We start from the raw sequence: 18598 nt of genomic DNA, 5'->3' as shown, positions 1-18598 counted from the left end.
TAAACATGATCCAGAAACTCTGAAATGACATAGAAAACTGTCCTGTGGTTTGGCAAATCAAAATGTGAAATTCTTTTAGAAAATCATGGATGCTGTATCCACCGGGCAATCCAACCATCAGAGCGCAGTTGGGAAGTCAGCATCGGTGATGGTAAGCGGGTGCATATATGTTTGTGTCATTGGTTAGTCTGCATGTCTAAGAGAGCACCACTATTGCTTAAAAATAAACAAATGTATTGGAACATATGCTGCCATCTAGACAACATCTCCTTCAAGGAAGGACTTGCTTATTTTATCAAGACAATGCCAAACCGCATTCCACATGTATAACAGCAGCATGTTCCAACCAGAATACTGGGGTGCTAAACTGGCCTATGTCCATTCCAGCGGTGTCACCCACGCAACACAATACATCACCTGTCTCAGCTTTTTTTAATCTGTATTGCTGGCATGAAAGTGAAAAAGCCAACCTACACAGGTCTAAGAAAATATCTGTGCCTGGACAGGGGTGTAAGGAAGATTCATTTCCACGCAAAGTAACTTATTAGCCTAGAAGCCTGTACTAATATCATGTGGACTTTTTTCATTCTTCCTCTGTTTTTGTCAAATAGCATTACAGGCATCAGCCGAGATGTAGGTGGTGCAATCAGTCTGCGCACTACTACAGACAGTGGCATAACTATAGGGGAGCAGCCCCAGCAATGGCAGTGGGGCCCAGAGCTGTGAAGGTCTCCCTACCATCAACCTTACCTTTATTCAATACAGAGGTCTATCCTTTAGATCATGTGTTTTTGTGGCTACACTGGTTATGGGTGTGAAGATTATGATGGCTACACTTGTTTTATGACCCTTGTGAGATGGACCCCCAGGCCATTAAGGTCACCAAGGGGAGGCAAGGGAAGGGGTGTGAGCATTGAGGGGGTGTTATCAAAGCTTTTCAGTTGGGTCCCATGAGTTGTAGTTACGCCACTGACTACAGAGACCAATGTCTGAAATTCAGAGGGGGGCTTGTGGCTGTGGATGCTGGGGGAACAGAAGCCTAATGATGCTGTGTGATCATCTATCTCATTCCGGTTACATGGGCTGGTACAACGCAAGACTTCTATCTCTGGCTGCATTACAGGAGTGTCCAGAGAGGGCAGCCGACTTGCTAAATGTTGGAAAATATTTTTCAGTACAATAAAAAAAATAATAATGGTTTAATACCTCGAGCTGGATGCTGTTGGCCATGGGATTCAGTACTTCTGCTTTAAGCTTGCACTGTAATAAACACAACATATTTACGTGCATTAGTTCAATAATCAAACTGCAAAAATCTATCATTATACAGAATTAATAACATTAATGTCACAAGTAGCACAAGCAGTAGAAAGGAAAAACCAATGGACAAACATGATCCAAACAGATCCCATGCTCACTCCACACATATGACAGAGTGGCAGTCATTTTAGACTGTAGTGGCCAATCAATTAGATCCCCGTTTGAAGCGGGATTGTCAGCCACAAAACCAAAATTCTATTTAAAAACTGCAGTGCGTTTAAAATACAAGTAAAGTAAAGTACAAGCTCTCCAATCTATTCAGGAATCTCTCTGCTGTTATTATATTTTCTCAGTCCCCCAGGCTCTTTTCTGTGCCATTGCTATTGACCCTTCCATCTTCCTGCTTCTCACGGATTGGCTGAGCAGACTGCTGCCTAGCTGAAACATGATCCTCTGCTCACTTGTATTTACAAGCAAGGCTGAGGTGACTCAGCGATTGGATGAGAAAAGAAAACATTTTTTTTTAAAGGAATACTATCGATTCACATATTTTTTTCAATGGACACAGGAATTGTTTGGGAAGTGCTGCTAAGTACTGGTGTATACATTTTAGTAGCAACCTCTTTGTTTACTGTTATCAAAATACATTCAAACTTTACTGACGCCAAAACTGACGGCTGACTGAGCCATGAGGAGAGGGGAAATTCCCCTCACACTTGATCAGTTAACTCTATGTGTAGCTCTGTGTGTGACAGAGAAGAGAGCTCCCAACAGCTGCAGATCCTGTGTGTGTGTGTGTGTGTGTGTGTGTGTGTGTGTGTGTGTGTGTGTGTGTGTGTGTGTGTGTGTGTGTGTGTGTGTGTGTGTGTGTGTGTGTGTGTGTGTGTGTGTGTGTGTGTGTGTGTGTGTGTGTTTTATTTTTTTTTTTTCCCCTGGGATAGCATGGCTAATCTTCCTGTTTTAACAGCTTCTGGACCAGCGCAGTTGAAATCTACATCCTACTTGTGGCTGTGCGGCTCTGACAGGATGTAGATTTCAACAATCATTGCAGCGCAGTCCCGCTGCTCCGTCCCTGCCGCAACCCACACGCACTGCCATCAGTATGACAAAAGAACCCTATGAGCCAGTCAGGAGCTTATTTCATTGGCTCCTGACCCGGTCATCACTGTAAGCCAATCCCATTGGCTTACATTGATGGACAGGGTCAGGAGTTAATGTGAGCTGCCCCTGACCGGCTCACACAGCTCTGCCATCATAGAGATGGCAGAGAGAGGGACCTGCAGCAATGGAAGAGCGACGTGACTGGCGAGAGTGGCGGGTATGTGCGGCGAATCATCGGGAGGCATTTTACAGTACCAGCAGCCTCTGGTCCTTAAGGGGCCAGAGACTGCTGGTACGGAAGTAGTTAAAAATACTGATTGTGAATTTTGAACTTAAAGAGACTCTAAAGCCAAGAAAAAAAAACAAAAAAAAAAACAGGTTTTCACTTTAAAAACCTGTTTAACATAATTGTCCCACCTAAACCGCCGCATCTCTGTGGCTGAAAAATCAATAACCCCTAACTCCCGGGGCAAAAATCCATGACTTTCCTGGTCGTGGATTTAGCTGCTGGGGGAGGCAGAGCTTTGGGCTGTAGCTCTGCCTCCATGCGCGTCAATCAGCGCTGATCGCTGCCTCTCCCCCGCCCCTCTCAGTGAAAGAAGACAGAGGGGTGGGGAGAGGCGGCGATCCGCGCAGATGGATGCGTGTAGAGGCAGAGCTACAGTGCAAAGCTCTGCCTCTATGCAGAAGGAGTCCCACGATGTGCCACAGGGAATTTGGGGTGATTTATGGAGTTTTCAGCCGTGGGAATGCAGCGTTTTAGGTGGGGCAATTATGTTAAACAGGTTTTTCAAGCTTCAGAGTCTCTTTAAAGTGACTCATAAAAGAGACACTGGAGGTAAGATTGCACACCACGCTCTAAGACTACAGTTCCAACACCCAGCACATATGGCCACTATTTATGATTTAGGAGCCCAGGAGCCTATAGGCACAAATGTTCTGGCACCTTACACTTCTCCCTCCACTAACTTACAAACCCCAAGTGTGCTGGCTGGCCCAGCTGTCACTCCTGCCTTCCTTCCCGTGCCTGTTATAGGTAGCTACAGGTTTTCCTTAGCATTAGGTAGCCAAAGGTACCCTTAGTATTAGGTAGCTAGTGGTGCCCCCAACTGAAGGGAGATCTCGTCAGTGGAATGCTGAGACCTGGGTGAGCAACCTCTTATTTACACTTTACTCAGGGATCTGCATAGGGAAGGAGGTAGGGAAGCACTCGGGGAGGGGAGTGAGCCGCCTCTCCATCATCAGGTGCCTGTAGGCACGTGCCTACTGTGTCTTAAGGAAAATCCAGCGTGCATTGTGCACTGCACTGTGCATACGCGGTGTATGATGTGGCTGGAGAGGTGGAATCCTGGCTGATATTTTTGCACACAAGTCCAGCCAATAATTGGAACAAAATTAAGCTATATAAAGCCCTGTTTTAAAACTCCTTGGTGACAGTTCAGGGGAAAGGCCATTTAACCTTCCATTGGTGTTTCAGATTATTGGAGTTTACCTGAGCAGCTGGAGGAAGCACACACATATACTGTGCAGATAGGGAGATGATTGGGAATCGAGCCTAGGACACTAGTGGTGTAAGGAGATGGTGCCATTTACATGGGCAACATGCTGCCCATACACTGAGACCCTTTCACACTGGCAAGGTGTGTTGGCCTATTTGGCAGCAGGCCAATGCTACACCGATGTAGGTATGAAAATGCCCCATAGACCTACTGCGGAGCAATGCATCTCGGGGGAAGTGCCCAAACTGCCGCAAGAGCAACAGTGCGTTGCTGGGCAACATGAGCAGCAATGTGTAGAGAACCGGAAGTCATGTAAGTCTATGGCGACACATACTTTTTAAATAGTACGGTGTTAGCACAGTAATCTCCATTGGCTTTTTTTTGCCTTGTGGTGCAGTGCGGGTTAAAAGTGTGAAACCGGCCTGAAGAGAAGTGTGGCTTACAGTGCTGCTCTGTCTCACCCAATGGAATGCTTCTGTGCAGAGAATGAGACGAATCTAATATACAGACAAGAGCCAGGTACTTTCATTAGCTGTACTTAAAGCCTAACTGCAACCAGTTAGTTCTGAATGGAGGTGGCCTGGAATCCTTGCCACATTGTTATTATGGTCTGTACCATTCTGGGGAATGAAGCGGACAGTGACACTGACATTATGGACTTCAATGTGAAATATGCCCGATTACAGTCTAAATGTAGTGCAATTTTCTTAGCTTGTCCAACACTTTACTTACCCCAACAGCGGTCAGACAGTCAGTAAACCTCTTTGATAAGGACGTTACTTCTGTACACATAGCACTGGTTAACCTAAAAAGTATGTAGACAAATCAAACAACCAGAAAGACCTTCACGTTGTTACACAATTACATATTATTGAGCAGGGCTAACATCTGAGCACCTATATACAGTAGGTTCATTCTTTCATAGAAGTTGCACAATTACTCAGCCCCCCTTCAGGAAACCACCCAATGGATTGTAGGGTCTATTCAGGCCGTTCAGCGCATTCGGGGTATATGGCCCCCCGTCGCCTCCCAGGCTCTCGCCTCCTCAATCCGGTTCAATAGAGTGCGATGTCTCCAGGGGATCTCGCCCACCTCCGTCCTTAGTGGTTGTGTAAAGGAGAGGGGAAAAAAGAACACACAGGAGACCAGCTTCCAATAGTGTGATTCTGTATTTATTCAAAATAACTGTTAAAAACAATTATAAAAAGCTGCTCGGCAGTGACTAGCCCGGCGTCCTAGTGGCATTACGAACAGGGCAGACGGCGGCGGTGTTTCTATTTGAGCTGGACAGGATAGCAGCTATGTGGAAGCTAACTCTTCCTACCAGACTTGTATTCAAACTGCCGAGCAGCTTTTTAAATTGTTTTTAACAGTTATTTTGAATAAATACAGAATCACACTATTGGCAGCTGGTCTTCCGTGTGTTCTTTTTTCCCCTCTCCTTTACACAACCACTAAGGATGGAGGTGGGCGAGATACGCTGGAGACATTGCACTCTATTGAACCGGATTGAGGAGGCGAGAGCCTGGGAGGCGACGGGGGGCCATATACCCCGAATGCGCTGAACATTCTGAATAGACCCTACAATCCGGTGGGTGGTTTTCTGAAGGGGGGCTGAGTAATTGTGCAACTTCTATGGTTTTCCAAGAGCGCATTTCGTCTGAATTTATTGTGCATTGCTGGATATCACCCAGAAACCTTTTGCAGCACTTGGACTTATCCATAGTGAATTTCATTATTGGACTTTTATCTGGCATCATATTTAATATATGACAATACTTGTACTGACAAAGTGAATTACACACACACACAATATATACACCGCTATTTCAGTCTTCTCCCCTTAGGCCACCGCTACAGGTCCTTACCCAACAGGACCACTAGACACAGAAATACCTTCTTTCCACAAGCCATTGACCTCCTCAACGTTCCCTCCCAACCGCACTCCCCAGCTCCAGCACTTACACCCGGGTAGTAGCCCGCCCATGTTACATCACCCCAACTATTCTAGAGTTATTTAACTACTCTACTGCCCTCCTGTACTACTATTGTATATCTGTTTATGTACTGTATATCTGTATTACTTGTCATGTGTACCACTTGAGCCTGTCTGTGACAAAAATAATTCCAGGTGCAAACCCCTGTACTTGGCCATTAAACTTGATTCTGAAATATAGATAGAGATTATATATATATATATATATATATATATATATATATATATATATATATATATATATATATAGATAGATAGATAGATAGATAGATAGATAGATAGATAGATAGATAGATAGATAGATAGATAGATTTCCTATTTGTTAAGGTTCATTCTTTCATTAGTAAATGAAATGTTCACAAGAGTTTGCAGAGGAATGCTTCATTTCCCAATAATTTCCTTCTACATCCTACATCTATGACATATGGAAAAAGGTACAAAAAGAGCTGAAATGTTCCTATGCACTCTCTGTAGGGACAGACCTCTGGATCACAGATCTGATGATTGTGTAACACACTGCATATAAATAAAGGTGTACAATAAGTAAAAGTATAAAATGGATTAAAAAAAAAAAAAAAAAAAAAAGGGGTTTCATGCCAACTTACAAAAGAGAAGCTTCTTCCATCAAAATAATAAAACCAAGACAGTCACCTGAATCTTTGCCTCTATACATGGGTGTCAAACTCAAATACAGAGTGGGCTGAAATTGAAAACTGGGACCACATTGCGGGCCAAACTATGTCTGGTGGCCATCTCACTCCCTTATGCAGCTCCCTGGTGTCTAGCAGTTCCCTCCCCCATACAGTGCCTTGGTGTCTGGCACCATCCTCCCTGCATATAGTATTAGTGCTCAGGTGCTTGTGGGCCAAATATAATGCAAAGAGGGAAAACCACTTGCAGGCCAGATATGATGGCACTGCAGACCACAGTTTGACATGTAAGCGTTATAAGTTGCTTTTGTAAAACCCAGCCCTGGTACATTTTTCGAATCCAATGCAAAAGATCAAGCTACATTTAGATTAGTGATTCAGACAATGTTAAGGCTAAACTGCAGTCTATGACAACATACCTGGTCTCACAAAAGTGAGTACACCGCTCACATTTTAAAAAATGTTTTATTATATTTTTTCATGGGACAGCACTGAAGAGGTGACACTTATATACAATGTAAAGAAGTCAGTGACAGAACAGGGTAGAGTTGCTGTCCCAAAAAATAGCTCAACATACAGCCATTTACCGGTATGTCTAGACCGCTGGCAACAAAAGTGAAAAATGTCATAACTGTGCCCCAAAGCGTCAATATTTTGTGTCCAATCTGCTGCAGATCAAGAAAGGGATTGAGGTTTGTGTAGTACTGATGTCAAAATGGATCCCTTTCTCGATTGGAAACAGATCAGACGTGCTGGAAATTATCGATTGGTCCATCGATCTGACAGGAAAATTGCATGGTGTGTATAAGACATAAAGCATTTCAAAAATGTAGGTTAGCACCTGCATCCAATTCTCACCATGCAAAATAACATACAAAATATAGTAAATCCTGAAATGTAATAAACGCACACCAACTTGGAAAAAAATAAACACGAAAACCTAGACATCCATGGCTATAATTACTAAGTAATTCCCGGTGGTGTTGATCCAGGGATTTTATCTGATTGCCATCTGGAGTCGGAAAGGAATTTTTTTCCCTTTTGGGGCTAATTGGACAATGCCTTGTAAGGGTTTTTTTGCCTTCCTCTGGAGATCTTATGGCTTATGACCAAGGACCGCAGTGGCCCATGGGCTGTAATAGACACTAGTATAGGCAGTATACTGTATTATCCCCTTTCTGACAGAGGAAAAAGTATTTACTCTTCTAAATAATAGAGGAGCATGCATATGATGCTTTGCAAATTACCACAATTCTAACAGAAAAAGGTCTTGGTTGTAGAGATTGTAGGGTTATTTGAAGTTTCTTTACAGACTATGGCCATATCCAGTTAACTCACTTTGTTAAGACAACTGCTTGGTCTTTCACTGGTTTCTCTACATCTTGTCCATGTAAGATCAATTCACCAACTTTGTGGAGCTGTTCGATACAACGAGCAGTGATTTCAGCCAAACTTTCAATAGATGTCATGTACACGTCCTGAATGGAGAGGATGAGATAGCTCTTATTATCCTGCGCAACTTGAGGTGCTCTGCAAAGTCATTTCCACATGTCACATAACCACGTTTTCACTGAATATTTAAAACAGGTAAACAAATACTTAAGAAAAGGCTGGGAACTTTGCAGGAGAATATTATATAGGTGGTCTATTCCCACACGAAGTTCCACAAACTTTAGTTTAGCCCTAGTTCATGTTTTTGTTTTTTTAGTGCCCATTGTGTAACATATATTAAAATTTACAATTCACAAAGTTTTAAGCATTACATATACAGGTGAAACTCAAAAAATGTGAATATCTTGCAAAAGTTCCTTTATTTTAACTTAAAAGGGGACACTGATATAGGACAGACTCTTTACCAGCGAGATATTTCAGGCCTTTATTTGTTACAATGTTGATGGTGATGGCTTACAGATAAGAACCCCAAAATGAAAATCTCAGACCATTAGAATATAGTGAAAATGTTCAATATTCTAGGCTCAAAATGTCAGACTCTAATCAGCTAATTAATCCAAAACGCCTGCAAAGGGTTCCCATTTCATATATTAGTTCACCTTTTAAGTTGAATTACTGAAATAAATGGACTTTTGCATGATCTTTTAATTTTTCGAGTTTCACCAGTATTCCTTCTTTTAATTACCATTCTTTGTGTTGCTGGGTATGCTAGTCTTTTCCTGTGACCTCTGAGCTGAACCCTACCAACTCCAAGTTATAATAAGATTTATTAGATGCGAACAGGCCCATAGAATTGTATGAGCAGTGAGTTGACATGCCGTATTATTATGCAATGCAACTGATGCAGTGTAAACATGGGTTAGTTTTAAATAGGACTGCTGCTCTACATAAACATTTTTCCTTTTACATGTCACTTCAGTTGAAGTGGGAAATTTGGGCCCCCGATATCGGCAGAAACTTGGGTGCTGCCATAAGCGACATTATAAATAGCTGCTTTACTGTGAAATTTGGGCGCCCATACCACTCAATATATAGTGTGAGATATCAAGCAGCACATGCGCCCAAATATCACAGTATAGCCACTATTTATAATGGCACTTATGGCGGCACCCTAACATTATTGTATTTGCAGCGGATTGGCGGCAGGGGTTGGGTTAAGGTTCGGCAGGTTGGAGCGGTTGATTAACCACTTGACCATTGAGGGGTTTTTCCCCTTTAGGACCAGAGCAATTTTCACCTGTCAGCACTCCTCCCTTTCTTTCGCCAATAACTTAATCACTACTTACCGTATCACAGCAAAATTATCTATATCTTGTTTTTGTTGCCACCAATCAGGCTTTCTTTGGTAGGTACATTATGCTAAGAATTATTTTAAATGCATTTTAATGGAAATAATAAAAAATGGAAAAAAATGTTACTTCTAAAGATACAATGACGCAGGCATCTCATTGATGAATGGGAACTGCATTTCCATTCATTCATCTACCCTCTAACGGGTGGTAACAAGTACCCGCGTGGGAGCAAGCGGTGCCAGCCCGCAGCAGAACATGATTATCTATATCCATGGGACTTCAGATGAAGTTTCCCAGGTTGTAGATATACTGCACCTGATGTACTCGGTGGTTAAGGTTAGGCGTGGGGGGGTTAAATGTGGAGAGGTGTGTTTTTAAAGGTTAGGCGTGGGGGGGGGGGGGTTAAGTATGAGGAGGCTGTTAAGGTAAGGGAGGTTCTGTGTAAGAATAGTGTTAAGCCTCATCTACACAGTACAATTTTTAATCAGATTGACTGGTGATCTGATAAGAAATTGCATCATGTGTAGACGTCCAAATTGTTTCAGATCAATTTTGCGATAGATTTTGCATTGATAAGTACCCAAAATCGATTGCAAAATCTATCGCAATCCAATTGGACCGGTTGGAAATTATCTAATAGATCTGTCTAATAGATCCGATCTGATGGAAAATTGTACAGTGTAGATGAGGCTTTAGGTTTATTTACTATGGTAAATTAAACATAGAATATGGTAGCTGAAATTGGGTGCCAAAATTTCATTGTGCCCCTTTTTCATGCACGCCACTTCAGGAACCTTTTAAGTGGCAAACTAAGGAGTATTCGATTTTTTCTTTCTAATTTTCGAGCAATTTTATGAAGTAACCAGAAATAGACCAAACACACTTGGGAAACAAATTAGAAAAGGAAAGTAAAATCGTGCTCATGTTCTTGAACTCTACAGACTGAAAGAAATGTGTTTTATATTTACTTCAGTGTTTGTGCTTTTCTTTGCTTCAGCTGTGGGTATTTCTTCAGCTGTGGTTACTTCCTGAGCACTCTCTCTGGAGTCTTCCTTCACAATCTCCGTCACCTCCGGACCATCTGAATCAGGTTTTTTTGCCAGCTCGTCGGGACACGGGCTTTCTGAGGACAGCCAGTCATGGGCTTTTTTCATAGCCTAAATATGTTGTACAGAAAAGACCAAGCTGAAAACCTGTCTTTCATGCTGACCACACCCTGCCACACTGACAGTAGTATTCAATAGGAGACGCAAACCGGTCAGCCACCAGTGTAACGCTCCAGTGTTACTTTTATCCAGTCAGGTACATACAATTACATTAAGCAGAGTGAAAGGGATGGCCTGACATCTTGGTTCTCCCTGCTTTGTCAGAGGCTGTCAGGCTGTCCCTTTCACCCTGCTTTATGTTAATTGTATGTACCAGACTGGATAAAAATAACTCTGGAGCATTACACTGGTGCCCGACCTGTTTGCTTTTCGTATCTGACTCTGATTGGTGGTGAGCACAGTGTCAACTCCTGGATCCAGCGCACCCACTTAACCAGTCGGCATATGAGTGCCGGTCATCGCTTTTCTGTTACCTCCTTAAAGTGAACCTCCAGACTAAAAATCTACTCAGCAGCACTGAAAAGGCTTGGTGTTTCTTTAACAGTTTCACACCATCAGAACTTTGTTTTTCTTACATAAGCCCTATTTTTAGCTTTACAAAAGCTAAGCTCCGCTCCATCAAAAAAAACTGCCTGGGCTTTTTTCCCCTGACGTTGTGCAAAGCATGATGAAATTTCCTATATTGTTATTCACGTTGCCTAGCAACTGGGAGAGGTGATCAGCACACAGGACAGTTGGAACTGTGTCTCATGCTCCCTGTCACCTCCTTTCAACCAAAAAGATGGCTGCCCTCATGAAATCAAACATTTGCCTGTTCTTTTAAAACAAGGTAGGTAAGAGATTATATTACCTATCTATTTTAATTCACATAACTAATGTAACTTAATGACAGTATTTTTGTTTAGGCTGAAGTTCCTCTTTAAGGACACACTGGCAGATCAGTGTAATGTACCAGTACTGCAGGTGGGTTACTGAAACTAATGTGCACTGAAGCAAACATCCAGCCAGTTGAGGACATCGAAAAAGAAGGTTCACTGCACATGACACTATGTATAAGGTTATCACATTGAGATATTGCTGCTCTTCACTGTACACTTACTTCAGGGATCACCTGCACTGCTGGTAGACCCTGCTGGTCTGATAGAGAGCTGCTACATTATTTATCTACCTGTGTTTGGCTAGCAATAGACTCTTGGTTATGTACCAATATACAAAATGCAAACGCATATTGGAACCAACACAGTACAGAAAAAAAAAGTTGAATGATCTGCAAAGTTGCATAAAGGGAACCTGAAGTGAGAGGTATATGGAGACTGCCATGTTTGTCCTTTTAAACAATACTAGTTGCCTGGCAGTCCTGCTGATCTATGTTGAAGATATAAATAAATGAAGGTTAAAAATAAAGAAACCATTTACTACATACTCTAAAACAGAACACACACACACACACACACACACACACACACACCAAAAGCAAACAACAACACAAAAACAGTGCACAATGAAACGAAACATTTTTACATGAAACTCGTGAGTTGTAATTACATTCAGATCAGATAACACATACACATAGTATATATTTGCTTATCATACATAAAGTTCTTCAGTGAAATGGTTAAGCGCTCCTCTCTGCCTGTTCCTTCTTAAACACAGCAAATATGTCATATAATGAAAAAGCCCCCCCTTCGGGGAAAGACTCACCAGACTTCTAGGCCTCCAAGGCCAATGCTCGCATTCGGGGTATTGGCCACCCCGCAGCCTCTCTGTCAGTCCTCTCTCGGCTATTCCCAGTCTATGTAATAAAAAAAAAAACGAATTCCACATCGCGTAAAAGCGTACCAATTTAAAAAATGGTTCAAAACAGATCAGTGGTGTATAACCACTCATTGGGTCAAAAAAACTTCATCAAGAAAATGAAACACAGCCAGCCCCTTGTTTGACAAGCTACCTGATTCCAGGTACAGGGGTATGCAGAGATGAGATGCACTAAGCTTGTGACAAGGCGCACGCCTCTGTCATCTAGCGTCCCTCTCTGCAATATCTTACTTGCTAGTGCTCTAAAAGATACCGAGCCGCGTCCAGCGGGCCCCTGAGGAGTTGCTAGGGCAACGAAACATTGGGTGGAGCCACGGAGTGACGTCATAGCGCACGACGCTCGCTGGACGCGGCGGGATTGTCTGTGTGCAGTAGGCTTGGTATCTTTTAGAGCACTAGCCAGTAAGATATTGCAGAGAGGGACGCTAGATGACAGAGGCGTGCGCCTTGTCACAAGCTTAGTGCATCTCATCTCTGCATACCCCTGTACCTGGAATCAGGTAGCTTGTCAAACAAGGGGCTGTCTGTGTTTCATTTTCTTGATGAAGTTTTTTTGACCCAATGAGTGGTTATACACCACTGATCTGTTTTGAACCATTTTTTAAATAAACTGGTACGCTTTTACGCGATGTGCAGGGCCGGATTTGTACTTTTTACCGCCCAAGGCCCACTATAAGCAGCTGCCCCAGGACCGACAACATCCTATACTCCCCACACCCAACATGGCAGGGATTAGATTGTAGGCTCCTCTGAGGACAGTTAGTGACATGATGGCAGGGATTAGATTGTAGCCCCCTCTGAGGACAGTTAGTGACATAATGGCAGGGATTAGATTGTAAACTCCTTGGTGAGCGGAACATTTGGTGAGTGACAGGCAGCTGAGAGATCACTGTAAGTGCCCATTCGCTGCCCCTTCATCCCCCGAGTGCCAGATCCGGCTGTTGGTAGCCGCAAAATGCTGTGTGCAAACTCTGTGTTGCAAGATGAATGTATGGCAGGCTAACTGCTACGGCCTCCCTGCTGCCCACAGCCCGCCCCTTACTTTCCTGGTGCCCTAGGCCATGGCCTATGTGGCCTTGCCTGAAATCCGAATTCGTTTTTTTGATTACACAGACTGGGAATAGCCGAGAGAGGACTGCCAGAGAGGCTGCGGGGTGGCCAATACCCCGAATGCGAGCATTGGCCTTGGAGGCCTAGAAGTCTGGTGAGTCTTTCCCCGAAGGGGGGGCTTTTTCATTATATGACATATTTGCTGTGTTTAAGAAGGAACAGGCAGAGAAGAGCGCTTAACCATTTCACTGAAGAACTCTATTTTGATGGCTGCACGCATCTAGGAAGAGCGCTCCCACATGATAACCATTATATGAGCAAGAACACTATACATGTGGTTACTACCTGCCAATGTGTTTTATTTAGAATTTAGCACCTGTAATATGAATGTTTGATGAATGTTTGATTCATTATCTTTTATAAAATTTTAGAGGTGACCCAATTAACACCTGACTCAGCATATGAGCGCAGTATCAGGGCGCTGTAATTGTTGTGAATTATCATACATAAAGTTGCAATTAATATTGCAAACAGAGAATATCCACTTGGGTAGCATTCTTAATGTTTTGTCTCATTGTATGCGGTTTTATTAGAGCATTTAATACAGTGTATTTTTATTTATTTTTTTTACTTTGAATTACCTATGGCTTCTACATTCTTTCGGACTATGACCTACCTTTAAAGTGGGCCCAAACTCTTGCACAGCACACAATAAAAAGTCTTCATTCCATATACAAGTTTCTCAGAAACTCACTGCTTTGCATAGAAATTCTCTCCTGCTGTGTTTGTTTAGCCATATCAAAGTCAGGATCAGTAGCTGTGAATACACTGCTGGATCTCTGCCTGCTCTCTCATCATAAATAAACACTGAGGCTTAACCCTTTCAGTGCCCACTGGCATGTGAATCCTAGGTAAAGCTTCAGGTTTTTTTTTTTAGGATTTCCATAAAGGTTATCATGCTGCGACTAGTTCTTTAGAGCAGAGCGGAAGATCTGAGTTTAGTTCCACTTTAAACTGTTTTATTTCCTCAAAAGTCCCGGTCCTATTTAATAGTAGCATGGTGTAAGTGACCCAACAGGAAACCTCAGAGGGAACAATTCTCCAATCACAGCACAATCTACAACTTAATGTGTTGTAATTGGGAGAATAGTGTGGACACAAACTATCTAAAACCTAACATTTCTAGAAGGTGCTGTCATCAGAACTGTTGAAACACTAACCAATTCCCTATAAGGTTTCCCGGTGGGTCACTTAAACCATACTTGCACCTTACTTCTTTGTGAACTGTACTGGATAATAACTGCTGCAATTGAAGCTAGACATTTATAATGGTCGCCAAACCCTCTGTGTGACACTGACAGCACCTGCAAGGTCCCACCTAAAGCACACTGAATTAGCTTTTCATTGGTGTTATAAAGATGTTGATCACATCTCTATCTTCATCTTATAGTGGTAACTATTGATAACCCCCCCCCCCCCCCCCGATAGAATCAGGCTGGTTTCCTTATCTAAATATGAGATGGAGGCCCGGCCTACCACATATGAATGCAGCAATCGGATCATTCTTCTACTGCCTCACACCAATGTGGGGAATGGCTATTTGCCCTATGCCTGTATCTTCACTAATAAAGCACAATGCAGGGCAGTGAGGTCATTGTGGATGGGCATTTAGAAGCTGTACACCAGGGACATTCATTGGCCCTGCCTTGCCCAATACCCAGCTTACTCATCAAATTATAAACAGTTTCCACTTTGTAAGTACATCGGCAAAAAGGACACGACCTACAAATGATCAGAGGTAATACAATACCTAAATACACTATACAACAAAAAGCACAACAAACCTTATTGAGTTTGTCAGGTGTAGCAGCAACATGGAGTTCAAATAATAATTCCGTAAGCATGTTGGCAAACGCGGTTTCCTGTTCTGTGTAAATAAATGTAAGTTATTGCTTGTGATTTACCGTGCACAGAAATGTGTAATTAACAAAACACTTTTTTGGCAGATTTACTAAGAAAACAAAAAGAGCCGTGCAGATTCCCGCAGCAACCAGCTGTGCACAAAGTCTGCTTATATCTGACAACTGTTCCATTTTAATTTTTTCTCCAGTTTTTTTCGTTCCTTCTATCAGGGTACAAACACACTACCACCTTATGGGCGTACCCATGAAAGTGCCGCATGTAGAAGTGGGCGCAGAATAACATCAATAGAATATTGGTAATTTTAAAGATATTCTATTACCTACTATAGCAGAATATCGGTAATTTTACTATGTCCGAATCTAACCTATTCGCAAATAGAACCCTCCCTCTCAATGGCTGACACTAACTTCAACCCCCCTTATGCCTATCCCTTAACTCCACCCCGACACCTAACACTTAAGACACACCCCCCCATACACATCTAACCCCTAAGACCCCCCCCCACACACCACAAACCTAGCCCTTAAGACCCCCTCTCCAGTCTTACCCTTATTGGGTGGAAAATGTCCCCTCAATGCAGCATTGAGGGAAAATTTGAGTGCCCCCAGAGCCCAATAAAGCCCTGTGCTCACTGCCGCTAATGTATTTTATCCACTAGGAGGACAATGCTGGCGCATATTGTTAAATTTGGGTGAAGCGCACTGGTTATTGGCACTGCACCCAAATTTATCAGTATGTGCCAGCATTGTCCTTATAGCCGATAAATTACATTAGTGGCATATTGGCGCCCAAAGTGCTGTAACTGCCTTATGGTTCTCTGCAAAACTCCACAAATGCAATCATCTAGCCAACACAGTGTTTCTTGTCAGTGTTCCTCATACCGTTACACTTGACCACTTTTCCCCTTTGGGTGCCATTGTAACTATATAGATCAGTGCTCTTCATGTAAGTGGTTTTATCAATGAATACCAATAATAAAAATCTGGAGTCGGTCTGCTATTGCTCATTGCACCCAGCTATCTCTTCTTCATGGATTATACAGGAATTGAGTTACGGTGTACCTGGATCACTGGTCTCTTCTCCATTCTCAAAATCTTTCTGCAGGAAAATGTCTTTGATTGCAATCAGCTCAGCTTTAATGGTTTCCAGCTTCTCCTCTTCCAGAGAGGACAGATACGTCTGGACCTGCAAGGATTGGAAATGGGCAGCTTATCGGTGGTCTTTGCAAGCAGTGGTGCATTTTCACCATTATAAGAGGCCACTCACACTTATTTGTGTGCATTTTGTGAAATTGCATTTGTAGACCATCTAATGTATTTCAGAGGAAGGGCGAAGGGCCAACAGTGCAGTGCGAGTGTGACATCAGCGCAAACCAGGTGAGTGGGGCAAGCAATGTACTTGGCCGTCTCGGAGATGAATCAATGGAGCGCCCGAGAGGAGTCAGAGACTGCTGTACACACACTGGATTCCCAACAGTTAATCTAGTGTGTCCGGAGGCCCTTAAGGCAGTTTAAAATGGTCTGAAACTCAGCATTTCTTCTTTTCTCTAAATATTATATTTATTTTTTAAGCAGAACAGCATTCAAACAGTTAAACACAGCAGTTGTGCAGTGGAAAGCTCCTTCAGCTTGTGATCTGCATCAGAAGAGGAGAGAACATTATCTTTTGTTTACATTCCTTAGTTGCTACAATTAGTTACAGCCAGTCACGTGGTGAAACGGAACTGTACTGAGCTGACAAGCAGAGACAGATGAGGAATTATAAGTACATAGCAGCTGTATTTATATATTATAATCTATAAATAAAATGCAATGGCAGCTTTCAGAGCAGATACACTGTACTTTGGGACCTTGTAATTTGTAAACAGACCAGATTACTTGAGCACAAAAGCAAATATGGCAACTGAATGGGTAATAAACAGTAGGAAAACACATTTTTATTGAAAGTCATGTAGGAGTTTTCTTCCACTTTAAGCACAGCTAAGCATAGGTCCACTGTCCACATATTGTTTAGAGAACAGGGTTGAGGAACTTTTAGTATTTCCCTGAGATCCAACACAATTTAAGCAATTACAGTACTGTTATTATTGTAAATAAGGTTATAGTAATTTGTGTGCAAATTTTAATTCAATCTGATGGTGTATTATTATTGCAGGAAAGTACAGAACAAGACATTTTCAATTGATAACCCTCTAATAGCTAAATTTAACCATTCTAGCCGCAAGAAAAGGCGAGAGGCTCCTGCACTATCATGCAATATGGGAACATATTCCTTTTTTCAAAAGGAAATAAATATGTCAGCCTCCGCATTCCACTCAATTCAAGTGTGTTTTTACATGGTTAAAAAGAGAAAAACAAAAACAAAATAACACAGCAAGGACACAAACAATCACCCCCCCCCCCCCAAAAAAAAAAAAAAGAAAGAGAGAGAGAGAGAAAAAACACATCTTCAGATTACTAAAGGCTGGATAATTGTGTGAGTCATAGTGAGGATCATATTCTCCATCTCATATAACCAGTGACAAAAGTGAAGCCTCTTTTTCATGTCTTACCTTTGTCTCACTTTCATTAGACAGGATTTCCAAAGCCTCGAGGTGTGACAGGCCCTGGTACTCATCAAATAACATACCATAGTGAGCCGTCCTCTCATCTGACACTTGTTCTGCCAGTCTCTGCTTCTCCTTCTCCTTAGCTTCCCGCAGCATCTATACCACCGCAATGAGAAAATTAAAAAAAAAAAAAAAAATGAATAAAAAAAGTCTTGTTCTTTATGAGCTCTCTTCAGGGCCGGTTCTACAATAGGGCCTCCTGCCCACTAATTCACTGCCAAAGGTCCCCAAGCTGGTTGGAGACTCGGGACCATGGGGAAATGGCCCAGGTTGTCCCTATGGTAGTGCTGGCCGTGGGTGTGTGTGGTGTGTGTGTGTGTATGGTGTGTATGGTGTGTGTGCTGTGTGTGACACACACAAAGATAACTAAGTGTATTTTCATTAAAATTATCTGTAGAAAATTGTAAAAAAACATACCTGTGGATGTACCTACCTACCTAAAATGTAGACTTCTTCCAGAGTAAAAAAAAAACCAAAAAAAAAACAACAAAACCCTATACTTTTTATCTTATTTTACTATGACCTATAGTTAGCAGAAATAATCTCATAGATCCAACAGGTTTTGGATTAGCCCATCTCCTCATGGGGGATTCTCAGGTACTTCTTTATTTACAAAAGCATTTACTGAACAGTAGTTGCTCAGTTCAATTGACAAAATAGTGTTCAATTCAGGACAGAGGCTGGCCAGCAGGGATGGGCGCAACTTCGGCCGAGTCCGGATAGTGCTATCTTACACACGTGGACCGCATCATTGGAGGCGCCGAGGGACATACCTAAGAAGACGTCAGACAGGTAAGCTTGAACCCCCCCCCCCCCCCCCGCACAGCATTACTGGATGAGATCCGG

At 42.5% G+C, this 18598-nt stretch overlaps 1 protein-coding gene across 3 annotated transcripts in view; it reads right to left on the bottom strand.

Annotated features, from left to right (window-relative positions):
• FAM114A1 (family with sequence similarity 114 member A1) overlaps nucleotides 1-18598 on the bottom strand; it is a 102316-nt gene that overhangs the window by 4150 nt on the left and 79568 nt on the right. For all 3 annotated transcript variants that reach the window (XM_068278456.1, XM_068278455.1, XM_068278457.1), the window contains exons 7-13: nucleotides 17696-17848; nucleotides 16206-16329; nucleotides 15066-15148; nucleotides 10219-10407; nucleotides 7845-7984; nucleotides 4593-4665; nucleotides 1207-1260 (exon numbers count right to left, since the gene is read on the bottom strand). In XM_068278456.1, the coding sequence (XP_068134557.1) occupies nucleotides 1207-1260; nucleotides 4593-4665; nucleotides 7845-7984; nucleotides 10219-10407; nucleotides 15066-15148; nucleotides 16206-16329; nucleotides 17696-17848 (816 nt within the window). The remainder of the gene's footprint in view (nucleotides 1-1206; nucleotides 1261-4592; nucleotides 4666-7844; nucleotides 7985-10218; nucleotides 10408-15065; nucleotides 15149-16205; nucleotides 16330-17695; nucleotides 17849-18598) is intronic.

Source organism: Hyperolius riggenbachi, chromosome 1 (assembly GCF_040937935.1).
Source record: "Hyperolius riggenbachi isolate aHypRig1 chromosome 1, aHypRig1.pri, whole genome shotgun sequence".
Lineage (NCBI taxonomy): Eukaryota > Metazoa > Chordata > Amphibia > Anura > Hyperoliidae > Hyperolius > Hyperolius riggenbachi.
The sequence above is the reverse complement of the archived record's forward strand: the minus strand, read 5'-3'. Positions and strand labels throughout refer to the sequence as shown.